At 48.5% G+C, this 22,337-nt stretch overlaps 1 protein-coding gene across 1 annotated transcript in view; it reads left to right on the top strand.

The window, feature by feature from the left end:
• Positions 1-21,915, top strand: part of SAMD13 (sterile alpha motif domain containing 13) — a 44,077-nt gene extending 22,162 nt beyond the window's left edge. The window contains exons 2-4 of the mRNA XM_088461809.1: positions 8,728-8,812; positions 15,779-15,890; positions 19,546-21,915. Of these exons, the coding sequence (XP_088317935.1) occupies positions 8,728-8,812; positions 15,779-15,890; positions 19,546-19,689 (341 nt within the window). The 3' untranslated portion in view covers positions 19,690-21,915. The remainder of the gene's footprint in view (positions 1-8,727; positions 8,813-15,778; positions 15,891-19,545) is intronic.
• Positions 21,916-22,337: the final 422 nt, after the last annotated feature.

Here is a 22,337-nt window from a genome sequence, read left to right as displayed (position 1 = left end):
GAAGAGGGCCCTTCTGTCGAGCAGTTGACCATATCAGATCCTTGTGACGAAAATTTAAGCACTTGAAGATAACAGCTCTAGGTCGTGAGATGTTAGAATCGCGAAAAGGACCTAATCTATGTGCTCGTTCTATCTCAAAATTATTCAGTTCAGCCGAGATGCCGAGTAGCTCAGGGAGATCGGTTTGAAGAAATTTAGTGAGATCGTTGCCTTTAATCGTTTCCTTAAGACCCAGAAGTCGCAGGTTGTTGCGTCTGGACCTATTTTCCAGATCGTCTACCTTGGATAGTAATTGTTGTTGAGTGGTCGACATGGTAGCAACTTGTTGTTTTAGTTCCGAAAGTTCATGAAAGTTGACTCCGATCCTGTTTTCATTTTCACGCACTTGTTGTGAGACAGAAGACATTTGCGTCTTAATATCCGCCAGTGCCCCCATGAATTTATCCGCTTGGTTTTGCAGTAGTGGTTCCACTGTTTCTTTAATGGCTCTAACTATCTCTGCATATGAGAGAGGAGCAGGAACCGGGCCCATTGTGTTATGGGTAGTAGCGGGTTCGGAACTATGTGTATGTGGCATGTTTTCCACAGAGTCTGTAGGTTGATCTGTACGTTTGCTACTACCCCTGGCTCGATTTGCCTTGGGGGTGGGCTGTGGAGCCATGAACTTATCCATGTAGAGATTGGTCCTAATTTTCACCAGGTTATGATAATACTGAGGAGTGTGTTGCTTAGAAATGGCTGTGATCACAGACAGGAGATCCTTTACATTTCAAATAATTGTGAAGTAACTTGAAAAATAGGGCTGGAGCACCATCTGGTGGTAGAAGCTGGCACTGTAACTATTCCCCAGAGTAAAGGATATGTACATAAATATTGCCAAATTTATCATCAGCTATAGCTGGGGATTCAAAAGAAGTATAGAGTTGCAAGACTTCTGTTTATAAGCAGCTGCACGTTCTCCAGTATAGGGCTTTAACTGGTAACACACAGTACCTTGTCTCCTGTATATGCAGTGTCTGCAAAATGGCGCCGTCTGTAAAAGGACCTTGAAGGGAGCCAGCGTCTGCCTTCTGCAATTATGATATGCGGTCGCGGGGACCCGTCCAGCGGCGTCCCCGTGTGTTCCCCTCGCTGCTCACGCCCACCAGCTGACTGTCTGTGAGCCAGCGTCGCGGGGTTTGGCAGTGGAACAGGCGCGATGCAGGAGCCGGGAGGCGAGGGCCGGAACCCAGCACCACGCACCGCGTCTGCAGTAGGCCGCGAGGTCCGGCAGCCCGAGTCCGGGAACCAGGATCCCGCTAGGCAATGGGAACACCCGCCTTGGGGGCAGAGATGGCTTGTGGCGGTAGGAGAGCCAAGAAGCACCGCGCACGGCCGGAGGGACTGGATCAGCAGGCTCAGTCGTAACGGAGCCCCGACTCCATGCAGCTTTCCTCCTCGGCTTCCAGGCCACGCCCCCCGAGGGTAGCGATTTTTAACAGTTATGTCATTGAGACCTCGGTAATCAATTCATGGGCGCAGCCCTCCATCTTTCTTTTTGACGAGGAAAAATCCAGCCCCGGCTGGAGACGTGGAAGGTCGAATGAAACCTTTACTCCTCAATGTAGTCTAACATGACTTGAGTCTCGGGAAGAGATAGAGGATATGTTCGACCTCTGGGAGGGTTCTTCCCTGGGATCAGATCGAATGGACAATCCCAGTTACGATGAGGAGGTAATACATCTGCGTTCTGTTTACTGAAAACGTCTAAAAACTTGAGTAGAATTTTGGCAGGCCTTCCCGGAAGTTGTAGATGAGAGGATCGAACAGGAACAACCCAATGGAGGCAATTCTTAAACAATCAGAACTCCAGGAGATGATCTGCATAGTCGACCAGTCAATTTGGGGAGAATGTCTCTTTAGTTCCCTATAAAAGGATCCCTACTGCTGACACAAGTTGCCAGTGCAACAAGTCCCTTAGCCCTAGAGAAGGGGACCCCTTTATTGGGGGGTCTCCAGCTCCCCAGGGATCCCTGGCCTGGGCTGACTAGCGGTCAGGGTTAATGCTTCGGTCGGGAGACCCAGTGGAAGGGTTCCCCTGGCTGGGGCATTATCCCCCCGCTAGAAAGAGCTCAGTGCTGGTTATGGAAAATACAGGGGACCCCCTATGCGTTTTGTCCCCTGTATTTCCAAAACAAGGACCGGCTCGGCTGAGCCCAGTGCTGGTTGTGCTAAATTCAGGGGACCCCAACGCTTTTTGTCCCCTGTATATTCACAACCAGGACCAGCAGTAAAAAGCCTGGGGCTGGTTGTGCTTTGGGTAGGGGGGACACGTCCTTTTTCTTTTACACATATCCAATTTTTAACATAGATGCATAGATGGATCTCACTGATGCATCCATGCATCTGTGTCTTATTGATTTTATTTTCTCAGATGCATGCCCAGCGCCATTGAGCCCCTCTGTCGCCCGCTGATGCCCCTGTGCACTGCCCCGTTGCTGCCACTCCTCCACACCCCCGCTACTGCCGCTGCCCCGCACTTGTGCAGCACGCCCCCGCAGCCGTCTCTCCCTTTGCACCTCCAAAACACCTCCTGTGTGCCAGCCGTTCTCCACCTGCGCTCGGTACCATTTTGTTGCCCTTCTCCCCTGCAGGTGGCCCGGTTTGCTCCTCCAAATCCTGATAGTTAATACATTTTAAAAAAGCAATGAAATTCAATAGACAAAAAGCCTTCGTTTCACATGTCCCATTAAGGCTTCTTAGACATGATCTGAAATTTCACAAAACCTATTGAATTTCTGCCATGGAAACTTAAAAAAGCAATGAAATTCTGATCATTAAGGCTGACGCCTTAATGTATGTGTTTCTTGCGCAATACAGATATGGTATGCCATCACACCCTGTGGTTAACTGCAGATTCAGCACTCTCACAGAGTGAGATTGCTGTCACTCTCAAAATGGTGGAGCTGCTAATTCACAGAATTGCGTGCTCATTGGAATACACACATGCAAGTATATGCAACTGAGGTCTGAACAGAAAATAGCTGCGCAGATGGGATAAGAGTGGGGTGGATGGGGGGAGGAGACAGCGGTATGGATGGGGCAGACAGAATGGCGTTGAGAGGGGGAAGATTTAGCAGTACAGATGGGGGGGAACCAAAGTGATGCAGATGGGTGCTAAACAGTGCTGCTGATGGGGGGAGACAGAGTGGCACGGTTTGGGGGGACAGAGCAACGTGGAAGAGGGGTACATAGTGGCATGGATGTGGGAAGGCAGAGCAGTGCAGATGGGTTAAGACAGATTGGTGCGGATGAGAGAATACAGACTAGCACAATGGGAGAACACACAACAGTAGGGAAGACAGATTGTTGCGCATGGGGGGGAAAGACAGAGTGCCACGGTTGGGGGGGACAGAGTGGTGTAGATAGAGGAAGAAAGAGTGGCAGATATGAGGGAAAGACAGAGTGACGTGGCTGGGGGGAAGGTAGTGGTGCAGATGGAAGGACACCCGAGTGGCACGGATGCGGGAAGACAGGGCTGTGCACATGGGGAAAGACATATTGGTGCGGATGAGGGAATACAGACTAGCACAGCAGTAGGGATTGGGGAAGATATATCAGCATGAAGGCGTATAGGTGAAGAAAGGGCCATTCCTTGTCAAATCAACACACTTTTTGTTAAAATTTGACCTCACCAGCTCAGATTTTGTTCAAATTTGGTATATAGAGAGTATATATGTAGTCTAAGAAAAATACAAAACTTTATTTAAAAATCTCATGGCGTTTCCAAAACGGCATAAAATGAGATAAACTACCTTGCTTTAAAATTATTTTAACTATGAACCCATTATCCTCCCACTTTTAAATTTTGTCAAACATTTAACATTAGTATAGACCAGGGGTTCCCAACCACGGTCCTCAAGGCACACTAACAGTCCTGATTTTAAGGATAGCCATACTTGAGCACAGGTGACTTAATTAGTACCCCAGTTAATTTGATTTAACCATCTATGCTGCAGCATGGCTATCACTAAAACCAGGACTGTTTAGTGTGCCTTGAGGAGCAAGGTTCGGAATGACTGGTATAGACTGTTTCCAGAAATGTTTTGTTGACACACTTTTTGAGATAACCATGATCAAAAATTTCAGTTTGAATTTGGAAAAAGTTTTTCCTCACAAAGCCTATTGTGTTGTATGTCCTAGGAAAGGGTATAAACACCACAGTAAAATGACACCACTCCCACCTCTCTAGCGTAATGAGGAGAGCTGCTATGGCGATTTGAAAATATGCTGGTTGTGCGTTTTTGACAGATTTTTGAAAACTTTACATTTTGGAAACGGCATTTTGTATTTTTCTTAGACTACATACACACTCTCCATATACCAAATTTTAGCAGAATGTGAGCTGGTGAGGTAAAATCAGATTGTTGATTTGACATGGAATGACCCGACAGTGTACATACATAGACAGAGTATGATAGTTTTAGAAATTAGGGAGCTGAATGTATATTCTGAATAAGAGAGATGTATGGAGTGAGAAGGATGTTGGAACCCAGTGGGATTGTTGTGGTGAGCGAATGGGAAGAATGTAGGCACCTAGTTGGATGTGGGAGCCACATAACTGCTCAGACCTCAGTTGCATAGATTGCATGTGTGTGAATTCTGCAATTCTGTGAATTAGCAGCTCCACCATTTTGTGAGTGACAGCAATCTCACTACGCTGTCTCCTCCCCACCATCCACCCCACTCTTATCCCATCTACACAGCTCTATCTTCTGCTCGGACCTCAGTTGCATAGACTGCATGTGTGTATTCCAATGAGCACAGAATTCTGTGAATTAGCAGCTCCACCTTTCTGTGAGTGACAGCAATCTCACTCTGTGAGAGTGCTGAATCTGCAGTTAACCACAGGGTGTGATGGCATACCATATCTGTATTGTGAAAGGAACACGTCCATTAAGTCACCCTAAACTGCATCCTTTGTACTCTACTAGCTCTACAGGGTGCATGGGCGGGGCATCCTTTGTAATCTAATAGCGCTACAGGTTGCAGGGTGCATGCTGTTGTTCCGTTCTGAAACGGCATGTTTCAGTTATTTCATTAAATTAAAAGCCTATCTTTATTGGGCATGTATTCTAATCATTTGTATACGAATTATTTAATCTGCCAACAATATAATGAAATATTAATAGTATGTAATAATGTTTTGTAGTCTTTATATCATTTGGGAATATTCTCATTGTGATAAAGTGTTTGAATTTTCATCTTTTCTGCCTTGTGAGCCGTTATTAATCACGCAGGTGAGTGAGCCGTTATTAATCACGCAGGTGAGGGAGCCGTTATTAATCACGCAGGTGAGGGAGCCGTTATTAATCACGCAGGTGAGGGAGCCGTTATTAATCACGCAGGTGAGGGAGTCGTTATTAATCACGCAGGTGAGGGAGCCGTTATTAATCACGCAGGTGAGTGAGCCGTTATTAATCACGCAGGGGAGTGAGCCGTTATTAATCACGCAGGGGAGGGAGCCGTTATTAATCACGCAGGGGAGTGAGCCGTTATTAATCACGCAGGTGAGTGAGCCGTTATTAATCACGCAGGTGAGGGAGCCGTTATTAATCACGCAGGTGAGGGAGCCGTTATTAATCACGCAGGTCAGGGAGCCGTTATTAATCACGCAGGTGAGGGAGCCGTTATTAATCACGCAGGTGAGTGACCCGTTATTTAATCACGCAGGTGAGGGAGCCGTTATTAATCACGCAGGTGAGGGAGCCGTTATTAATCACGCAGGTGAGGGAGCCGTTATTAATCACGCAGGTGAGTGAGCCGTTATTAATCACGCAGGTGAGTGAGCCGTTATTAATCACGCAGGTGAGTGAGCCGTTATTAATCACGCAGGTCAGGGAGCCGTTATTAATCACGCAGGTGAGGGAGCCGTTATTAATCACGCAGGTGAGGGAGCCGTTATTAATCACGCAGGTCAGGGAGCCGTTATTAATCACGCAGGTCAGGGAGCCGTTATTAATCACGCAGGTGAGGGAGCCGTTATTAATCACGCAGGTGAGTGACCCGTTATTTAATCACGCAGGTGAGGGAGCCGTTATTAATCACGCAGGTGAGGGAGCCGTTATTAATCACGCAGGTGAGGGAGCCGTTATTAATCACGCAGGTGAGGGAGCCGTTATTAATCACGCAGGTGAGTGAGCCGTTATTAATCACGCAGGTGAGTGAGCCGTTATTAATCACGCAGGTGAGTGAGCCGTTATTAATCACGCAGGTGAGGGAGCCGTTATTAATCACGCAGGTGAGGGAGCCGTTATTAATCACGCAGGTGAGGGAGCCGTTATTAATCACGCAGGTGAGGGAGCCGTTATTAATCACGCAGGTGAGTGAGCCGTTATTAATCACGCAGGTGAGTGAGCCGTTATTAATCACGCAGGTGAGGGAGCCGTTATTAATCACGCAGGTGAGTGAGCCGTTATTAATCACGCAGGTGAGGGAGCCGTTATTAATCACGCAGGTGAGTGAGCCGTTATTAATCACGCAGGTGAGGGAGCCGTTATTAATCACGCAGGTCAGGGAGCCGTTATTAATCACGCAGGTCAGGGAGCCGTTATTAATCACGCAGGTGAGGGAGCCGTTATTAATCACGCAGGTGAGGGAGCCGTTATTAATCACGCAGGTGAGGGAGCCGTTATTAATCACGCAGGTGAGGGAGCCGTTATTAATCACGCAGGTGAGTGAGCCGTTATTAATCACGCAGGTGAGGGAGCCGTTATTAATCACGCAGGTGAGGGAGCCGTTATTAATCACGCAGGTGAGGGAGCCGTTATTAATCACGCAGGTGAGGGAGCCGTTATTAATCACGCAGGTCAGGGAGCCGTTATTAATCACGCAGGTGAGGGAGCCGTTATTAATCACGCAGGTGAGTGATCCGTTATTTAATCACGCAGGTGAGGGAGCCGTTATTAATCACGCAGGTGAGGGAGCCGTTATTAATCACGCAGGTGAGGGAGCCGTTATTAATCACGCAGGTGAGGGAGCCGTTATTAATCACGCAGGTGAGTGAGCCGTTATTAATCACGCAGGTGAGTGAGCCGTTATTAATCACGCAGGTGAGTGAGCCGTTATTAATCACGCAGGTGAGTGAGCCGTTATTAATCACGCAGGTGAGTGAGCCGTTATTAATCACGCAGGTGAGTGAGCCGTTATTAATCACGCAGGTCAGGGAGCCGTTATTAATCACGCAGGTGAGGGAGCCGTTATTAATCACGCAGGTGAGGGAGCCGTTATTAATCACGCAGGTGAGTGAGCCGTTATTAATCACGCAGGTGAGTGAGCCGTTATTAATCACGCAGGTGAGTGAGCCGTTATTAATCACGCAGGTGAGGGAGCCGTTATTAATCACGCAGGTGAGTGAGCCGTTATTAATCACGCAGGTGAGTGAGCCGTTATTAATCACGCAGGTGAGTGAGCCGTTATTAATCACGCAGGTGAGTGAGCCGTTATTAATCACGCAGGTGAGGGAGCCGTTATTAATCACGCAGGTGAGGGAGCCGTTATTAATCACGCAGGTGAGGGAGCCGTTATTAATCACGCAGGTGAGGGAGCCGTTATTAATCACGCAGGTGAGTGAGCCGTTAATAATCACGCAGGTGAGTGAGCCGTTATTAATCACGCAGGTGAGTGAGCCGTTATTAATCACGCAGGTGAGTGAGCCGTTATTAATCACGCAGGTCAGGGAGCCGTTATTAATCACGCAGGTGAGGGAGCCGTTATTAATCACGCAGGTGAGGGAGCCGTTATTAATCACGCAGGTGAGGGAGCCGTTATTAATCACGCAGGTGAGGGAGCCGTTATTAATCACGCAGGTGAGGGAGCCGTTATTAATCACGCAGGTGAGGGAGCCGTTATTTAATCACGCAGGTGAGGGAGCCGTTATTAATCACGCAGGTGAGGGAGCCGTTATTAATCACGCAGGTGAGTGAGCCGTTATTAATCACGCAGGTGAGTGAGCCGTTATTAATCACGCAGGTGAGTGAGCCGTTATTAATCACGCAGGTGAGTGAGCCGTTATTAATCACGCAGGTGAGTGAGCCGTTATTAATCACGCAGGTGAGTGAGCCGTTATTAATCACGCAGGTGAGTGAGCCGTTATTAATCACGCAGGTCAGGGAGCCGTTATTAATCACGCAGGTGAGGGAGCCGTTATTAATCACGCAGGTGAGGGAGCCGTTATTAATCACGCAGGTGAGGGAGCCGTTATTAATCACGCAGGTGAGGGAGCCGTTATTAATCACGCAGGTGAGGGAGCCGTTATTAATCACGCAGGTGAGGGAGCCGTTATTAATCACGCAGGTGAGTGAGCCGTTATTAATCACGCAGGTGAGTGAGCCGTTATTAATCACGCAGGTGAGTGAGCCGTTATTAATCACGCAGGTGAGTGAGCCGTTATTAATCACGCAGGTGCTGGGAATGTGCCTCTTGCTGTGATGCCGCAACCCTGCCTCCAGATGCACACACCATAGTAATGTATATAACGAGGGGGCATAGCCACACCCCTTTCAGTGGCCATACCCCCCATTCTTCCTCAGCACCTGGCCCCCTCCCAATTCTAGCTTAGGTAGCCCATGTTCTGGTGTTGTGTAAGCCAGCGGCCTGTGCGGGAGGGGTCCGTGCTGGTTAGTGCAGGGGTGTAATCCGTACAGCAGGCAGCATCTCGCTTACCTTCCTCATTCTCTTGTTCAACAGTTACCGAAACCAAAGACCTCATCAGCCAGTCCCAGGATACAGGGACCATGGAGAGCAAGGAGAACGGCTCAGCGGAGTCTAAGAAGTAAGTTCCCCCTGGTTCATTGTTCTCTTGTTTTCTTCTGCTGTTTCCTTTTTTCTCCTCAACGCGCCATGTTCAGCGCTGTCAGATAAGTAAGTCACGCCGAGCCCCCAGTAATGGTCCTGACGTCTGATACCGCCTAGTGACTTATACTATTGCAGAGTGATGCTACACCCAGCGCACGTCCTAACTTCTATTAATTCAGTCAGCAATTTGTCAGTGACTTTTATTGTACCAAGGGCTGGTTTTCAGTTTTCAGAACAACCGGTACATTTTTATAGGTTATCGCCACCAAAAAAACAACAATTAATTCCCTAACTTACTACTTATTCCCTAACGCCCTCCTTCGCCCAACTAGCATAGCTGTAGAACGCAACATTGCCAGGAAACTGCCCCCCACCCAGTGCTGCGCTGGTTTCCTGATCACCAACCACAGCCAGCGGAAGGGCCGTTGCCGAGCTCTGTCCAATCAGCACCTGTGTTAGAAAATTACACTGCGCTTTAGGTGTAAATTGTCCCAGGTTGCGGCCTCTCTGCGGAAGCTGTAACAGCCTTGGCGGGGTGTTACAAAAGTAGAAGGTGAAGGTGAGATGGGGCCCAAACCAGTACGTTCATTTTGAAACAAATAATCTGAATTTATTTATTAGTGTGCTTGTTGATGGTATATGCTTATGATGAGGATGACTTCTGGTGTCAGTGTGGCACTGGTGGCGCTGCGTCGCGACGTGGCAGCATGCAGCTGCGTCATGCCTCTATTTGCGGCATGTTAGAGTAAGTCGGTGCGTCACATGAAGCGGTCGGGGGTCAGATGCATGCGCAGCTGTGGTAGGAGATTATATGGAGGAAATGCGGCCTGCGAAGGATCAGAGCAGAAATGTTTCTCCGTTATATGAGAGAGAACGAGATAAATGAGACCTCAAAGTTAGTGACTATAAAGTGGCGCCAAGGAGGAGAGCGGAGGCTTTCCCAGTAAGGTCCTGTGCCCATTATTGTCCGAGCGCTATATAGGAGAACTACAGTACATAGGACCTCATTCAGAGCAGGTCACACAGAGCGTGCGGTCGGTCTGAATGAGGGGAGGACGTCTTGAATTTTCAAGACGTCCTCCTTTGCGGTGGTAAGGCTTTGGGTTAACACCCACAGCCTTACGACCGCCATCGCGATCATCGGGGCTTACGACGAGACCCTAGGGTAGGGTCTCCCTTGTCGTAAGCCCCGGAGAGCTTTCGGCTCTGTCTGAGCCGGAAGCTCTCCACTGACATCACTAGTGATGTCAGTGGGGCCGCCCCCAAACGGTAGGCGTTCCCATGGGAACGCCCCCGTTTGGGCTGCCACCCCCCCCCCCCCCCCCCCGGCCCGCCTTCCAAATGGGGCGAGCTGTCAGTCAACATCGACAGCTCGCCCCCTCTGGATCGAGACTCGCTACGACCGGTGCTGTCGGTCGTAGCGGGTCTCACGCATGTGCACGACGGCGCCGTCGTGCGCATGCTCTGTGGGGGGCCATCGACCCGGTCCGAGCGCATCGGTGCGGTCTGAATGACCCCCATAGTGCTCTGAGGGCCTGATACAGAGCTGGACGCTATTTGCGCTCGCTCGTTCAGAAAAAGGGGCTGGCTATTTAAATGAACCGTTCGCTCTTTGCGGTCTGTTCACGCCTCTATATCTGAACGAGCGAACAAAACATGCGAACGTAATTTTGAAAAAAACGCCCCCTGGCCGCTCGCATCCTATGTCATGTGCACTATTTATTAGATTAATCGAATACATCGAAAGGCGTCTGAACTGCTCGCTATTCTTGTGGTTGGTTTTTCCTACCACAATCTTGCGAGCAGTTTTGACTATAAAATAACCCAGTGACGTGGTCAATGACGCTGCTGTATTAATTATGCACACCCATAAAACGCCCGTTTTGACCTTTAAGCACGCCTGCGTTCTGATCTCCACTCCCCGTTTTCAAGCACCTTCCCCTGTTACCACCCACAAACGCCTCATTCTGTCACTCAAAATAGCAGGCATTCGCTATTTAGCGAGCACACGATTTTCGGCCGCACTGACTGGTTCGCGCATGCGTATTACGATCCGTACGCATGCGCAGTTGTGCGAACATCGGTAGGAACGAACGAGCGGCTCTGAATCAGGCCCTAAGGCAGCTAAGCAGGAGCCCAGAAACAGCTGAATATAGAGGGAGAACGGACTTTATAAGACGGGGTTTGTAGTCAGAACACCTGGATGGTAAAAAGGAAAAGCTAAACTAGGGAGACAGAGGCATAAAGCGCCAATAAGTTTACGTCCTGGACCCTTAAAATAAGTAAAAATAAACAGCAGCGCCCTGTATTTGTCCTGCATCGAGAGCAAGTAAGAGGCCTGCCCGGGTGCCGCCATTGTGTTCTGTGACACACAGAGACTGGCACCATGTCCTTGGTGTTGGGGTAAGACCGCCGTGACGGAAGCCAGCGACACCATTAATGGATGAAAGCGGATGACGTAAAGACTACAGCAGATGCACAGCCCAGTCTCCTGTGACTCGTGTGTGATTTATAATGGTTACAATATAGACAACAAGAGGTAGCGCTTATAGACAGAAAAAAATGAACATTTATTAAAACACACAGGGGGGCGATTCAAATGGTTTTTTTTGGTCGTGATAATTAATGAGCGCCCAGTTTGCTATTCAATTGTTCTGGGCGCTCATACATTATCGCCCTCTTTGCCGACTATGAGACGAGGTTTAGCCGTGTAAAACGGCTAAACCCGTCTTAATTTCCAGTTAGGGCGCGCTATCTGCGGTTAGCGCGCCCTAACCAGGGTGTTTCAGACACATTTCTGCTCACGCCCTCCTGAGTGCGTGCAGAAATGCCGCCGGCTATCGCGCCCTGACAGCGCAACAATTGAATTGCTCTGTCAGGCGAACATTTGAATCGCCCCCACAGTGTGTATTATCACTTTAGTATTTGATACATAAAAACATCAAACAGCTAATTCTGTAGATTAGTAATTAATCTATGAGAATCAGATAATAGTTTATAATCTGCTGTAATATCTCTCCAGAGGTAAAAGCCAAATATTGTGAGTTCCCGTGTAATCTTAGTATCGCACCCTCTTATATGTAAGATAGAGCAGCCCAGTCCCGGTCTCTCCGTATTACACCCACAGAAGCGTTTGTGAAGTAGAGAGAACCTCAGCAGCTGTAATTACACAAGTATCCGTGTCCAGGGGAATGGGTATGAAATCGTGAATACTTGAGTATCTACTAACCTAACCTAACCCCCCTAACCCTCCTTAGGGGTGCCTAACCCTAACCTTCCCCCCAAGTGCCTATCCCTAATCCCCCCTCTAAGTGCCTTACCCTAACCACCCCCTTCCCCGCTGCCTAAACCTAAGTCCCCCGGGGGGGGTGCCTAACCCTAATCCTCCCTCCCCCTAGCCTAACCCTCCCGGGGGGGGTGCCTAACCCTAAGTCCCCCCCGGAAGCCCTAAACCTAACCCCCCCCCCCCCCCTGCGGCTGTCCGCTCACGGCGCCCGGCATCGCTACGATCGGGATGCCGGGCGCCGGTCTCCCGGCGTCGGGGAAATGCGGGCGTCTACATCTAGACGCCCGGCATTTCACCCTTGCCGGGATATGACAGTCGGGAAGCCGGCTGCCGGTATTCAGGCAGTCGGCTTCCCGATTGCATACCGTGTCCAGGTCTCCGGTCTCACAGCCACAATCAGCAGTGAGCTGGTCGGGATCTGTAATAGGTAGGTGGCAAACAGTGCGCTTCCCGTCTCACCCAGCGGGCCTCTTGTGCCTCCCGCGGCTGTCTTTACGGGCAGTGACCACTAGCGCTATGCGCCTGGGTAGAGGTAACACCAGATTCCAGAGGATGCTCAAGATAGTGAGGACATTAATATAACATAAAGCAGCAGAGGTTCTCAGCCCCAACACCTCATTCATTGAATCATTAATAATGGTTACAAATAGGAGTTTGTATGTTCTCCCTGTGCTTGTGTAGGTTTCCTCCCACACTCCAAAAATATACCAGTAGCTTTATTGGCTCCCAACAAAACTAACCCTAGTGTTGGCATGTGATAGGGAATATAGAGTGTAAGCTCCACTGGGGCAGGGACTGATGTGAGTGGACAAATATTCTCTGTGAAGCACTGTGTAATATGTGTGCGCTATATATATAACTGGTAATAAATAATAAATAAACTAATAAAAAGGAGCAGGAGAATATATAGGAATGTCCAGACATGTCCGTATAATGAAGAGAAGCATCAATGGCTGAGGAATAATTATTGCCAATGGTTGTACCCCTCATTCTCAGCAGTGTTACTGATGCTTTACAGCCCAGCAGCTAAAGTTGTACAGCCCCTCAGCTAAAGTTACTATACAGCCCCTCAGGCTAAAGTTACTATACAGCCCCTCAGGCTAAAGTTACTGTACAGCCCCTCAGCTAAAGTTACTATACAGCCCCTCAGCTAAAGTTACTGTACATCCCAGCAGCTAAAGTTACTGTACAGCCCAGCAGCTAAAGTTACTGTACAGCCCAGCAGCTAAAGTTACTGTACAGCCCCTCAGCTAAAGTTACTGTACAGCCCCTCAGGCTAAAGTTATTGTACAGCCCCTCAGGCTAAAGTTACTGTACATCCCCTCAGCTAAAGTTATTGTACAGCCCCTCAGGCTAAAGTTACTGTACAGCCCCTCAGCTAAAGTTACTGTACAGCCCCTCAGCTAAAGTTACTGTACATCCCCTCAGCTAAAGTTACTGTACAGTCCCTCAGCTAAAGTTACTGTACATCCCTGCAGCTAAAGTTACTGTACAGCCCAGCAGCTAAAGTTACTGTACAGCCCCTCAGCTAAAGTTACTGTACAGCCCCTCAGCTAAAGTTACTATACAGCCCCTCAGCTAAAGTTACTGTACATCCCTGCAGCTAAAGTTACTGTACAGCCCTGCAGCTAAAGTTACTGTACAGCCCAGCAGCTAAAGTTACTGTACAGCCCCTCAGCTAAAGTTACTGTACAGCCCCTCAGCTAAAGTTACTATACAGCCCCTCAGCTAAAGTTACTGTACATCCCAGCAGCTAAAGTTACTGTACAGCCCAGCAGCTAAAGTTACTGTACAGCCCCTCAGCTAAAGTTACTGTACAGCCCCTCAGCTAAAGTTACTGTACAGCCCCTCAGGCTAAAGTTACTGTACAGCCCCTCAGCTAAAGTTACTATACAGCCCCTCAGCTAAAGTTACTGTACATCCCTGCAGCTAAAGTTACTGTACAGCCCAGCAGCTAAAGTTACTGTACAGCCCCTCAGCTAAAGTTACTGTACAGCCCCTCAGGCTAAAGTTATTGTACAGCCCCTCAGGCTAAAGTTACTGTACATCCCCTCAGCTAAAGTTACTGTACAGCCCCTCAGCTAAAGTTACTATACAGCCCCTCAGCTAAAGTTACTATACAGCCCCTCAGGCTAAAGTTACTGCACAGCCCAGCAGCTAAAGTTACTGTACAGCCCAGCAGCTAAAGTTACTGTACAGCCCAGCAGCTAAAGTTACTGTACAGCCCCTCAGGCTAAAGTTACTATATAGCCCCTCAGCTAAAGTTACTGTACAGCCCCTCAGCTAAAGTTACTATACAGCCCCTCAGGCTAAAGTTACTGCACAGCCCAGCAGCTAAAGTTACTGTACAGCCCAGCAGCTAAAGTTACTGTACAGCCCAGCAGCTAAAGTTACTGTACAGCCCCTCAGGCTAAAGTTACTATATAGCCCCTCAGCTAAAGTTACTGTACAGCCCCTCAGCTAAAGTTACTGTACAGCCCCTCAGCTAAAGTTACTATACAGCCCCTCAGGCTAAAGTTACTGTACAGCCCCTCAGCTAAAGTTACTATACAGCCCCTCAGCTAAAGTTACTGTACAGCCCAGCAGCTAAAGTTACTGTACAGCCCCTCAGCTAAAGTTACTGTACAGCCCCTCAGGCTAAAGTTATTGTACAGCCCCTCAGGCTAAAGTTACTGTACATCCCCTCAGCTAAAGTTACTGTACAGCCCCTCAGCTAAAGTTACTATACAGCCCCTCAGGCTAAAGTTACTGCACAGCCCCTCAGCTAAAGTTACTGTACAGCCCCTCAGGCTAAAGTTACTATATAGCCCCTCAGCTAAAGTTACTGTACAGCCCCTCAGCTAAAGTTACTGTACAGCCCCTCAGGCTAAAGTTACTGTACATCCCTGCAGCTAAAGTTACTGTACAGCCCCTCAGGCTAAAGTTACTATACAGCCCCTCAGGCTAAAGTTACTGTACAGCCCCTCAGGCTAAACTTACTGTACAGCCCCTCAGGCTAAAGTTACTGTACATCCCTGCAGCTAAAGTTACTGTACAGCCACTCAGCCTAAAGTTACTGTACAGCCCCTCAGGCTAAACTTACTGTACAGCCCCTCAGGCTAAAGTTACTGTACAGCCCCTCAGGCTAAACTTACTGTACAGCCCCTCAGGCTAAAGTTACTGTACAGCCCCTCAGGCTAAACTTACTGTACATCCCCTCAGGCTAAACTTACTGTACATCCCTGCAGCTAAAGTTACTGTACAGCCCCTCAGGCTAATGCGGACGAGGGATACTTTTAAAAGCAAATTAATTCATTAGCACCTGCTGTATCAATATAATAAGAATCTGTGAATCCCTTACAGAATAGGAACATTTCAGGAATGAGAAGATAAATAAAGATCATTTCAGTTTTCAGCTCATCAAGCAAACAAAGATTTAGTTCATTTCAGCCATCACCAAACTCCCGCTAATGTAAGGGGTGCAAAGTGCATTATGGGTATACTTTATAAATGTCGTCATGTTGATTAAAATACTCTTATTGATTATGTGCACGGGCTGTTTATTAATATGATCTTCACCTGCAGAACATGACTTGGCCGCACAGTCACTAATAACCTGTAGTACAGAATGATTTGTTCGCTCAGACCCTGACCGTTCTCTGGTTGTGTCTGCTCCAGGTCGGTGGAGAACGGGAGGCTGCCGGACCCGGCACACTGGGCTGTGGACGACGTTGTCAGTTATTTCAAAGCTGCCGGATTTGAAGAACAAGCCGGCGCGTTTAAGGACCAGGTACACGAAAGGGCTGTCGGCATGATGGGAGATGTAGTCCTACAGCATCTGTTCTTCTTATTAGGGAGTGAGGCCATAGACAAGCTATCTCCATCATTAATCCTCTGATACTGTATCATATAAACTGCCCTATTGTAATAGTAATGCGCTTTTATTCAACTGCGCTCCAAACGTTGGGCCTGATTCTGCACAAATCTCTTAAGGTGTGCAAATGGTGTGGATTTGCATAAAGCACGTGCGCAGATGCCAATTTACGCATATTTGCTTATGTCCAGATGTAACTTGGACGAATCTCTTTCCCGTAAAATAGGGAGTTTAAGGGCGGAAACTGGGCGGTCACCCGGACTTGTGGGCGTGTATCTAGCTCTCCGTGTGATTCCGAGCTGTGCGTACGGGGAAGGGCGGCCTATATCTGAGGGATCCTGCACCCAGCACGGCGCCGATGCTAATGATGACAGATACTGCAGCCGATGTAACATCAGTGGGTGTCGCGGCTTCCCATGTGCGTCTCGTAATCAGCGCCATTGACCTCTTCTCTAAACAACACTTTTAGTTTAGCATCAGATGTCTTACGGCCTTTGGGCCTGATTCAGATCCGCTCGCTAGATGCGTTCGCACGCAGCCATCAGCTGCCAAAGTATGCAAATCCCGTGATCGCACAGTAAGACATAAGTACGCCCACTATGTCTTGGCGTGCGATCGCGGTATTTATTTAGATGCCCGCCAGCCTGTCACAAGACGCCCACTTTCCCTTAGTAACATACGTCATCTCCAGGAAGTGTAGTAAACAATCGAGTAACATCGGACCCATACGCAGCACTTGTGGCTGACCGTACCCTACCGCAAGCACTGCGAGTGCTGCTGTGTGTAATTCAGCCATGTGACGTGTACGCTGACGCTGCGTCTTAATTATGCACGCCCCTGAAATGGCTTGCAGACGCACAGACACGCCTGCGTTCGCACCACCACACATCCATTTCCATCGACCACCCCCTGTCACCACCCACAAACGGCTCATCCTGTCACTCATTCTAGCAGGGCGTCTATGTACAAGGGACGATCGCTTCGCGATAGCATGGACTGGTTCGCGCACTGCGTCTTATACGCATGCGCAGATTGCTAACTAACGGAAGGCTACGTGTGAACGCAGCTTAGCGAACGGGTCTGAATCAGGCCCTTTGTGCTAAGACAAACTGTATCACGCAAACAGACTAATGTGCTGTGTGCTGCAGTACAGGACGTCGGCCACTAGAGGGCACTCCGATGTATCCAGCCTATTTCTCTCTATGGGGCTCATTTATCATGAAATAATTGTGGCTTATTCCCTGAAAACACTCGTTTTCGCGGGATACCCGCAGATATTTAGTAGTAGTGAATGTATTATGGAGGGATTATCGGAGATATCTGCTGCTGTTCCTCTGTTTCCGCCAGCAGCCGCAGCCCCCATAGATTTCTACGCAAAGCATCCCGGAACCAGGTCCCCGCAGCTTACACCATCTGAAGACGACGTAAGCCGCTGTAGCCACACATCGCAATAGTAGCCGGGAGAGGGCTCCATCCTGGCCACCGCGCCTGTGTGATCTGTGGAGCGCATATGCCCAGGGTTCCGCAGAGAGACCGCAGATGCTACTTGCGGGTGCAGTCTGTTACATTTGGGCGCTATGATCGCATCCTGCAATGTGATCATGGGCGCTAATATTGCACCTAGATCGTGTTGTAAATGCGATCACTAATAAATGGGCCTCTTTATCCACCTTTTACTCACAGTTACTTACATTCCGGGAATGTATTTGTGTCACCAGGTGACCTACAAGCAGATTGGCGCAACCCACTCCCGTGGGTCCTCGCCGCTTGCAAGATCCACCAGCCAGAGCTGCCGTCAGTCCCCCTGCAGATCTGTCCGTGGCTTATAGATGGGATAGGATGGAAGGACGTCATACCTCCCATCTGCCCCCATTTAGGCAGGACAGTCCCGATTTGGGGGGCTTTGTCCTGATCTTGCTACAAGGAGGTATATCAGAGCCGCCGTAATGGTGCATGGGGCAGTCAGTAGGTGGTCTTTGGGGAGAGGAAGGACGTGGAAGGTCCAATGTGTCGCAAGCGCCTGGTCCCCGTTCCCTGACCTAATATGGAGGAATAGGAGGTGTGTGATTGGATGGATCAGTGTAGCCTAGTACCCTGTGATAGCCATGAGCCGCCATGTAGGGGAGCCCCTGTTACGTTTTGTTTAGGGGTCACTTGCAGAGCTATAAAGATAACAACATGTTTGTATGAGCTGGTTCTCATGTACAGATGTTTTTTGTTCTCCCTCGCCGGACACTGTACTTTGTATCATAGAACATTATTTTTGTAAATGACTTCTGAACAATCCTGGCCTGCATGAAACCATTCCCTGTGTGCACATGTCCCACGCCTGGTGTCCGTCCTTGTCTCGTTTCCTCAGTGCTAATATCCGCAGTGTACGAGAATATTCATCCTGCTTGTGCTATACTTTGTGTCAACTCCAGAGGGCGCTCTCATCCCACTCCTAACTATTATTATTCTTATTATTGTCCCTTCGTTATAAAGTGCCGACATGTTATACGGTGCTTTACATTGAGGGAATCCTGACACCATGACACCAAGCAGGAGGTAAAGATAGCCCTGTTCAAATGAGCTTACAATCTAGGAGGTGTTGTGGACGCTTGATGTATAAGGTGGGGGAATAACAATCGTAGCCGCTGCCCGGGGGAAGTGTGACGTCTGGGCGGCAGCGATAGTGTAAGAGCTGTGATTATGGAGCAGCGGAAGAGGAGATGGCTTTAATGAAATGAGTTCCGTGAGGTGAGGTCGTGAGAGGGGGAGACCAGTGGAGGGATACAGAGGGTGACAGGAGGGGAATGTGTAGTTGAGGCGGAGGGACTTGTCTGTCACTTAGAAGTCTATGGTAAGCCAGAGAAGGGATTGGCAGAGAGGGGAAGCGGATGAGGAAGGATGGAGCATAGACAAGCCGAAGAGAAGGAGGTTGCAATAGTCAGTGCGGGAAATGATAGGGACATGGTGGCTTATTGAGTGAGGACCTATCTTGGAGATGTTGTGCAGATGGAAGCCCCACGACTTGGAGACCACCTGTAAATACGTGGAATGATGTCTCTGAGAGATCTCTAGTTTGGGGATAGACCATGTGTGATGATCGGGGATGGAGAGGTGATACTGGCGCCCGTATGTGGCTACATTCTCCCTGGGACGTGGCATAAGGACTGATTCTCTGGGTTCTCCAACAAAGAGAGACTTAGGGGGAATGCTGGGCACCAGGGGTCTGCAGTAACATGGATGCCATGGCAATGAGGCACTTGCGGAGGTAGGATGGGGTCCACAATGCCTTGGGCGCTGTATGCGTTGCTGGGACAGGTGGGGTTGGATCATACAAGGGGCCACATGTGGACATCAGGCAGCAGGATAGGAGTCTTCTTACTAAATGTAACGTAAATGGAACCAAAAGAAATATCTTTATAACGGACGATTCAATTAATGATCAGTAAGAAAAAGAGACATAGATTGCCAGTAATTCCCAGCGGGAGCGTAATCCTGCGATCATTATTGTGTTCCTTGTATTCGTTTATCATGATGTTTAGATCTGACCTCTCTTCCCGTCTCCAATTGTTATTTTTATCAGGAAATTGATGGAAAATCTCTTCTGCTTATGACCAGAAACGACGTTTTAACCGGACTTTCACTAAAGCTCGGCCCAGCGCTGAAAATCTACGAATATCACGTTAAGGCTCTGCAGACGCAGCACCTGAAGAGCAGTTCCCCGTAACGCAGGGAGGAGCCGTCTCGTATGGGGTCGCCGCACTTTTTATTTTGTTTGACCGCCACTAAGCAAACAAATCAAGCCAAATATGGACTCTCCGCTGGGACTTCTGACCAAGGGACTGAACCTGGCGACTTGCGGGACTCTCCTCGGGTCCTGGTGAAGGTTTACGCCATATAAAGAGGACAGGACTCTTTTTGTATCTTGTGATTTTCAGGAAAGCGAGAACTCGGTCATTATGGGCATAAAAATAATCCCAAATATTTTTAGAAATTGCTCACAGCCAATTCTGTTTTCTGATTCATGTTACTTATGAGTATGATGATCGGAATGGCCACAATCTAATGACTCACATTTTATCCCATGGGCAAATGAACTAGGAATATCAGTTATGTGCAATGTAAAATCGGGGCTAATGGAATGGAGGGGTAAATGCAGTGGAAGGGTAAATGGAATGGAGGGGTAAATGCAGTGGAGGGGTAAATGGTTGACAGAAAACCATGGCCACCAGACTGAGTATGATGCAACCTAAGTATTAGGTTGCATCAACTAAATGCATGTATTACTGTACTTGGTAGAGCTTTAATGGGACCAGGCAGTAGGCCTGTTGTGTGCACAGTGGAGGAAACCATTTTGTGGGCTGCACCAATATTCAGCACAAAGTGCCTTGTGCCTCTGTGTCTAGTGGATTTATGGGCTTCATGTTGGTCCAGTGACATCACTAGCTCCTAGAGAATTGATTGACTGAATAGTGGTTCAGAACACAAAATGGCTGCCTTTAGTGTGTGGATGTGACAAGTAATCTCACTAAAGCCACATTGCAGAGGGTTTTAGTCCCACCAGGCTTTGTGTCCTAAGTTTACTGAAGGGCCATGGCGGTACAACACAAGGAATTGTGGGGCAGGGCCTCCCCAGACTGTATACTGAGAGAGAGCGCATTACGTGACCGGTCGCTCTTCCAATACTTGACTTCTGTACCGGCAGACCAGTGTCTCTCGAGGTTACGCCCAAACAGAACATTCTCTGAGGTGTTTTGGTGTAGTGTAGGAGCACGGCGGCCTCTTCGCACTTGAACGCCTGGGGCACGCCTCTGTGTGGATCTTCCTCATGATTCTAATTCATCTAATATTTCAGATTTTGTACATATTTTTCTTGAAGCTATAAATACATGTTGTTCTCTAAGGACTTTCAGGAAGACAATCGTGTGGTATACAAATCATTTGTACAATACATTTTTGACTAGGGGAGAATAATACACAGTTTAAACTTAAACAACATTTGGTGCTTGTCGCACACAGCTGGGGCAGCCATTTAGTGAGCTGGCCAATCCGTGGACCAGGAGCATGTGACATCACTGCGGCAATGGTTCCCAGTGAATCGATAGGCTGAACTCTCATGATACTGGGTTAGCCCACCCAATGGCTGGATGGCTTGGCTATGACCTTGACCAGTCAAGCGATACTCTCTAGTGTGTATGTGTTTATAAGAAGTATACATACAAGGGTGATAGTATTATATGCCTCGGATTGAGGGACAGTTTATTTTTGCAGCGTTTACTTTAAGCAGAGCCACTAGTTTCTACCTATTCCTGGCTGTATATATATATATACTCCCCAGCTATTGTGGTTGGGCTATAATATACAGCTGGCTATGAAAGCTCGGCCTGTTTTATTTCAAGGGATTCCGGCTAATGTGCTGGAGAACAGCACCCGTCTTATTATGTTGGAATAGATTATTAAATTACTAGAAAATGAAATTAATATTGAAATGCATCTATTAAAGCGAGACTGCCTGGTGCCACTTTATGGGCGCAAGTAATGTTCATGGGGACGCAGCATAGACCGGGAACTAGTCGTGTCAGTGTCGCCGTGATTAGCCATATTGGTGTGTGGTAAGGGGCTTAGATTGTAAGCTCCTCTGTAAAGGGACTGATGTGAATCATTAAGTCTTCTCTGCTTAATATAAAGGTCTGTGATAACGCTGCAGCTTGGGGCACAATGTGCAGTATGGCTCAGTCATTGGCTGGATTTGGATTTGAATGGGCATCTTTCTACAGCACGTAGGCACCAGGTGCCCGTCACATCTCCTAGTAGTGTGAATATATATATATACGCTGTGGAATGTATGATAACAGTACAGTATATGTCTCTGGCCTCTAATTAGGAGGCTGCATTAATTACATTTCTAAAAGGCTTCTTATATAATATAGTGTAAATAGCAGCTGTAGCCAATAGGAAGCACAGAGGGGAGGGGCATGGATAGCCAATAGGAAGCACAGAGGGGAGGGGCATGGATAGCCAATAGGAAGCACAGAGGGGAGGGGCATGGATAGCCAATAGGAAGCACAGAGGGGAGGGGCATGGATAGCCAATAGGAAGCACAGAGGGGAGGGGCATGGATAGCCAATAGGAAGCACAGAGGGGAGGGGCATGGATAGCCAATAGGAAGCACAGAGGGGAGGGGCATTGATAGCCAATAGGAAGCACAGAGGGGAGGGGCATGGATAGCCAATAGGAAGCACAGAGGGGAGGGGCATGGATAGCCAATAGGAAGCACAGAGGGGAGGGGCATGGATAGCCAATAGGAAGCACAGAGGGGAGGGGCATGGATAGCCAATAGGAAGCACAGAGGGGAGGGGCATGGATAGCCAATAG

This window comes from Taudactylus pleione, unplaced genomic scaffold (assembly GCF_031769625.1).
Source record: "Taudactylus pleione unplaced genomic scaffold, aTauple2 ptg001106l, whole genome shotgun sequence".
NCBI classification, from domain to species: Eukaryota; Metazoa; Chordata; class Amphibia; order Anura; family Myobatrachidae; genus Taudactylus; species Taudactylus pleione.
The sequence above is the reverse complement of the archived record's forward strand: the minus strand, read 5'-3'. Positions and strand labels throughout refer to the sequence as shown.